Raw genomic sequence first — 6,072 nt, forward strand, 5'->3', positions numbered from 1 at the left:
TCCATAGCCTGTTTTTGTAAGTAAAGTTTTATTGACACATAGCCATGCCCATTACTTTTGTGTTGCCTGTGTTTTTATACCACAGTGGCAGAGCTGAATAGCTGTAACAGAGATGGTGTGGCCCAAAACACCCAGATTATTTACTACTGCCCTTTAGAGAAAGTTGGCTGACCCCTGCTTTTGGCTTTTCACTTGCTTTTTGTTAAAAACCCACTCTAGGTTTGGGGAAGTTGTCATGAAACAGGTTAATTGCTAAATATTGACCTTGTTGGCTCATGAAAGATACTTCAAGAGCCCCATTGACCCCTTAGTCTCTGACTGTCATACAAGTCTGCCCTCCAGACTGCATTGCCTTGTTTCAGGTGCTTTGCTTGGAATGGTGTCATGTGGATGACTTGTTGGATTTAGTTGCAACAAAGCATCCCAGCTTTGAAAAGAGCTCTCCTCAATTCAGGACACTGCCTAAAACATTTGCACTGTCATTTCAAATATTGAATAATGATAAATAGGGGCCATTATGGGCTGCCCTGCTTTTAAACCTGTAGAAACCTTGATGTTATAGGAAGCAGCCCAGTGACTCCAAGCTTTTAGATGTCATTATGACTGCCTCCCATCTCACAAAGAAAAAGTGCCTCTAAACCAAAAATTGTATCTGACCCCCATCCAATCTCAAATGTGTACCTAGCAACCTCCCTTCCCCTTCCTTTTACCTATCAGAAAACACCTTTTAAGAACAGTTCCTTATTTTTTAATGTATGCAAAAGCAGAGAAAGTAGTTGAATAATACAGATAGAACAGTTTAATGGGCCCTTGCGTACATATCCCATTTGCCAGTCATCAACATCTGGCCAGCATGTTGCCTCTGTAATCCCCTTTGCCTGCTACCCTGGATTTTTTTTTTTTAATAGAAGTATACTTCTGCATATGGTAAAATGCATAAATCCTGAGTATACAGTGCAGTAGATTTTTCACTTCTGTATGCGCCCATTTAATCACCACCCAGATAAGATGTAGATGATTCCTGCCCTGCTCCAGAAAGCTTCCCAGGTGCCCCTTCTTCACATCAATACCCTAAATCATTTTTAAGTAAATCAAAACAAGTATTCTTTAAAGCAAAGAATATTTTCTTGAGGGTGGGAGAGGGGTGGGTGGAGGGGAAAAGGGTTGGGGGTGGGAAAGAAAGAACAAGGGATAGCCACAGAGAGGAAATTTTGATGCCTCTAGACAGACTATTTGGATTGTGCCTTTAAAGACTCAAATCATGACTGATTTTTGTCAGTTCTTTAATGATCTATGTCTCAGGTATGGAGAACATTCAGTCAGCCAGACGCTGAAAGCCACAAGGACTAGTTTTTAACCCTAACTATGTGCAGTTTTCCTTAAATGAACAAGATTCAGTTGGCTTTGAGTCTGACTGCTTTAACAGTTGTTTGCTTGTTGTGACTAATGAGGTCCCGAATGTGGGTGGGAACGGGGGCAGGAGCCGAGGGACCTTCGTACCCAACTGTTGCTCTCGTTTATTTTCCTGGCAGACCCCAGCAGCGACCGCCACGGCCCCCCCGCCGGTCCACAAGGTGTTCCGGAAGTGAGGGCCGGGCCCGACCGCCGGCAGCATCCGTCATTGGAGTCCAGTTACCCACCCGATCTTCACAAATCATCACCACATGGGGAAAAGCGGGCACACGCAAGGGATCCGAAAGGCAGCAGAGAGTATAGCAGACAACCCAATGAACACCACACCTGGAATGGGACTTCGAGGAAACCCGACAGCGGGGCATGCCGACCCAAGGACCGGGCGCCGGAGGGACGGAGGGACGCGCAGGCCGAGCGCGCGGCAGCCGCCAACGGCCCCAAGAGGCGGTCCCCAGAGAAGCGGAGGGAGGGCACCCGCAGCGCCGACAACACTTTGGAGAGGAGGGAGAAGCACGAGAAGAGGCGAGACGTCTCTCCGGAGCGGAGGCGAGAGCGGTCGCCCACCCGCAGGAGAGACGGCTCCCCCAGCCGGCGGAGACGGTCTCTGGAGAGACTCCTGGAGCAGAGGAGGTCCCCCGAGCGCAGGAGAGGGGGCTCGCCCGAGCGCAGGGCCAAGTCCACCGACCGGAGGCGCGCGCGCTCCCCCGAGCGCAGGAGAGAGCGGTCCCTGGACAGAAGGAACAGAGAGGACAGAGCCAGCCACCCAGAAAGGGAAGAGGCGAATCTGAAACAGGATGCCGGCAGAAGTTCCAGACATCCCCCCGAGCAGAGAAGGCGACCTTACAGAGAATGTAGCACCGACCTCAGTATCTGAGGCGCTGAGTCACATTCCAACCTTTACCGTGTCAAAGGTTCTAAGAGGAAAGTCACAAACCTGAAATTATTTAGTTTCTTACCTAATGAAGCATCTGACAACCTGATGATCCTATGAATAACAACAAACATTTTATGCATTTGAAATCTTATAAGAAAAAATATATATGAAAAGTATTGTGCCTGATGTATCATATTAAAGAAAGTATTTTTAAATGCATACTTTTTTGGAAATTATTTGCCAAATGCTGGCCCAAAGGGATATAAATTTTGTTTCTGCGTAACCTGTAGAATCGTCAAGAATTGTTCCCGTTTTCGGGCAATCTTTTTCTCTCCTGGTTAAATGGGGCTGTTGATCATTTTCTCTAAGTAAGGGAATTTATTGATTAAATTTAATTAATTTGATATAGACTGTCATGTAGTGATGTAGTGCTATACTGTAGTCGGAAGTTTTTCTTAAAAGCAAAGAGCAAAAATGCAAAGTTTTATTTGTAAAAGCTGAGGACCCTTTGGGATGGATTAGGTTTGCCGATGATCCTAAAAGTAAGCAAACTGTATGACAAGACTACTATTGCTAAATGAAGGATATTTATAGCTAAACTGCGCAGCACAAAGAAGTTTTATATTATGAGTTATAGTTGGTTCCGAAACAGTTTGTACTCTCCCTGGCCCAGGAAGGCACAGAGACAAAAACGTCGGCCACCTTTACCCAAATACAGCCCAAGCACAGACAGTCAGGTTCGTGATCATCTCCAACATCTGATAAAATCTCATTGAAGGCAATGCCATCACAGCTTTGCTCAATTACTACAAGGAACAGACAACAAGCATCTTTTGTGTTGTCTGATTGGAGGCTGAATAGTAGATGGAATGGGGGACAGTGTGCCTGGTGTGAGGAAGACGTAAGATCCCCAATTTGGAAAGCATGCCCCCCTCCCTTTTAGTAGAAGCCCGTGGTTGCTCTTTGCCAAACTGGGGAGGAGGGAATGAGCCTTGGTGGAAGGAACCTCTCTGTTGATATTTAAAGAAGTGAGAGCTGTGGGTATTCATTGTTAGAAATGCCAATTTCACTTTGAAACCGTAGTCCAAGTCTCTAGGTTGGTAGAAGGGAAAGGAAGGAAGTGGTCCCAGTGGTTCTAGATCTGGTTGGGAAACTTCTGCCTCATGACTCTGTCCTTTGAGTCCTTTGGACAGCAGCACAAAACATAACAATTGTTATTTTTAAACAGACCCATTCTTTTTGATCCCACAGGAGCTGTGGTTGGGTCGGCCGTAGCCCCGGGATGTGGTTTAAGTGGATTACTGCCTAGCTGAGCCAAAATGTTTGCTTTTACCTGTTGGACCACTACAGCAAACCGCTGCTTACAGTGCATTGTGTATTTCTGTAGTACTGTTTTGCATTTTCCATACAGACAGAAAACTTTGCAAGTCAATCACTGTTGTTCCCATGGTACTGTAAGAAAAAAAAAAGGAAAAAGAAAAAAAAAAAAAACCAGCCAATCATTGCGTGTACAGAGCTAAAAATTGTAATTAATAGAGCCTGTTGGGAAAAAAAAGAAAACAATTGTTGCCTTTTTTTCTTGTATAAAAGAGAATTTATGACAAAATTTAGCTGTGAGGAATGTGATATGTGTTTATATTTCTGAATATGGAACAAATTGATTCATGGGGATATATTTTCATGTAAACTAAATCAGGTATGTAAAGTTGTTTTAAAATGGGAGACTATATAAGTAATTCTCTAAAGCTTCAGTTGGTTTGAATATCATCATTTCCTCCATGGTGAGCCTGCTTGTGAATTATTAAGCACTTGTTTGCATTCTCTGTTCTTCACTCATTTATTTCTTGCAGTGTGCTATGGACTTAATGCTCTTTCTGTATTGATGAAAAGCAGTATGTGGGCCAATCTTTTTATAAAACACTATGCATATATAAATATTACATTGTTCATAGCTTTATTTGACTTATGAGTTTATACATAACATTAGAATGAGTAGCTATAGTTGTGTGGACATTTATAAAACAAGTTCCTTTCCTGGAACAGACACAATATACATTCTGTAGCTAAAAAGGAGGGAAAAGTCTGTGAATGCTATTTTTATTATTAAAGTTTTCCATACAAAGCATACATTGAGCTGTAGTAAGGCTGAGGAAGAGTACAACTGAATAATGATGTTCTTTTTCATCAAGTTCCTACGAGCTGACTTGGAGATTTTATTCCCAGGGCTCCACTGCTAGGATTCTTCTCACTAGTTCTAACAAAATCTGTGATGTTAAATGACTGATGCTCTCAATTGTGATCCAGAATTTTAAATAAATGAAATCAAGGTGGATTTTGGGAATATATCCTGAAGTTAACATCTTGATGTCCTTCTTGTTATAAGATGATATTTGACAATTTAAAATCTATGTGCTACCCACCTGGGCTTGTCTCAATCCGTGGACTTTTTGGTGTGGCAGTTTCACCTGCGTTCCACACATCAGATTTGTTTGGAAATATTGTACTGTACAGGGACTATGCATTAAGCAGAAAGATATAGTTTTCTTTGAACTACTGTAACCTTAAATTGGAAACTGATTCTTGTGAGCCTACTTTCCTTAATCCCGCTACCCCCCCCCCACTTAATGTAAATGTCTTGATGAGAGATGATGGATGAGTATTTTGTATGATGAAATCAAATGATTTAGGAATTTGTCTCCCTCTGTTACACAGTTGATGCCTGAAAGAATGTTGGGGGGGGGAGGACTCAACACCCTAATTGTATTTTTTAAGTTTCTTTTGTGAAAGATTTTTTAATGCATTTTTACTGTAAAAATACATGGAAATGTATGCATTCCACAACCACTATTGCTTCTGGATTGATATCTTCCTTGTCTCTATGTTGTTTCAAATGTATCAGGGTCAAGTAATCAATTGAGGGCCCCTGACTCCAACTTGATGAAATGCCATTGTGTTGAAAGAGCAGGACCTATGCCATTGCAATAGCATAGTGCCTTGCTACTCACAGTGTGGTCTGTGGACCAGCTGCCTCATCACTACTGAGGAGCTTATTAGAAATGCATATTCTCAGCCCTACTCCAGACCTACTGAGTCAGAATGTGCATTTAATAAGATTCTCAGCTATGCCGTATGCACATGAAAGTTTAAACAGCACAGTACAGTATAGCATAGAACCCTGATAATAAAACAAATCCTGCCAAACTAAGAGCTTCGTCACTTCTGGTGTGATTCTTGGGCACATTCCTTAACCTCCTCCGAAGCCTCCATTTCCTCATCTGTAAAGGGACATACTTCACAGAGCTAAGAAAGATGCACTTCTTTGGCAATCAGAAGAGTCCTCAGTAAATGACACAAACTTTTTTTTTTTTTTTTTTTTTTGAGGAAGATTTCTGCATGGCAATGAGTACTCTACTCTTTTTGTTGTCCTGGTTTATTTTCCAATCAAAATAAAGGAAAAAAAAACACTTTTTTTTAAGGCAGGGTCTCACTCTGTCGCCCAGGCTGGAGTGCAGTGGCATGATCGCAGCTCACTGCAGCATCAACCTCCCAGGTTCAAGTGATCCTCCCTGCTCAACCTTCCGAGTGACTGGGACTAGAGGGGCGTGCCACCATGCCCAAATAATTTTTGGTATTTTTATAGAGATGGGGTTTTGTCCTTTTGCCCAGGCTGGTCACAAACGCCTGGGCTCAAGCAATCTGCCCAACTCAGCCTCCCAAAGTGCTGGGATTACAGGCATGAGCCACCATGTCTGTAAGAAAAAATTATTTTCTCACTCTATTAAAAT

The 6,072-nt window shown here is 42.7% G+C and overlaps 1 protein-coding gene across 10 annotated transcripts in view; it reads left to right on the forward strand.

Moving 5' to 3' along the window:
* Positions 1–5,132, forward strand: part of MAGI1 (membrane associated guanylate kinase, WW and PDZ domain containing 1) — a 679,526-nt gene extending 674,394 nt beyond the window's left edge. For 8 of the 10 annotated variants that reach the window (XM_030801832.1, XM_030801827.1, XM_030801834.1 and 5 more), the window contains one exon: positions 1,533–5,132. In XM_030801832.1, the coding sequence (XP_030657692.1) occupies positions 1,533–1,589 (57 nt within the window). In that variant the 3' untranslated portion in view covers positions 1,590–5,132. The remainder of the gene's footprint in view (positions 1–1,532) is intronic. The other 2 variants (XM_030801833.1, XM_030801837.1) reach the window with 1 other exon arrangement.
* Positions 5,133–6,072: the final 940 nt, after the last annotated feature.

This window comes from Nomascus leucogenys, chromosome 21, assembly GCF_006542625.1.
Source record: "Nomascus leucogenys isolate Asia chromosome 21, Asia_NLE_v1, whole genome shotgun sequence".
NCBI lineage: Eukaryota > Metazoa > Chordata > Mammalia > Primates > Hylobatidae > Nomascus > Nomascus leucogenys.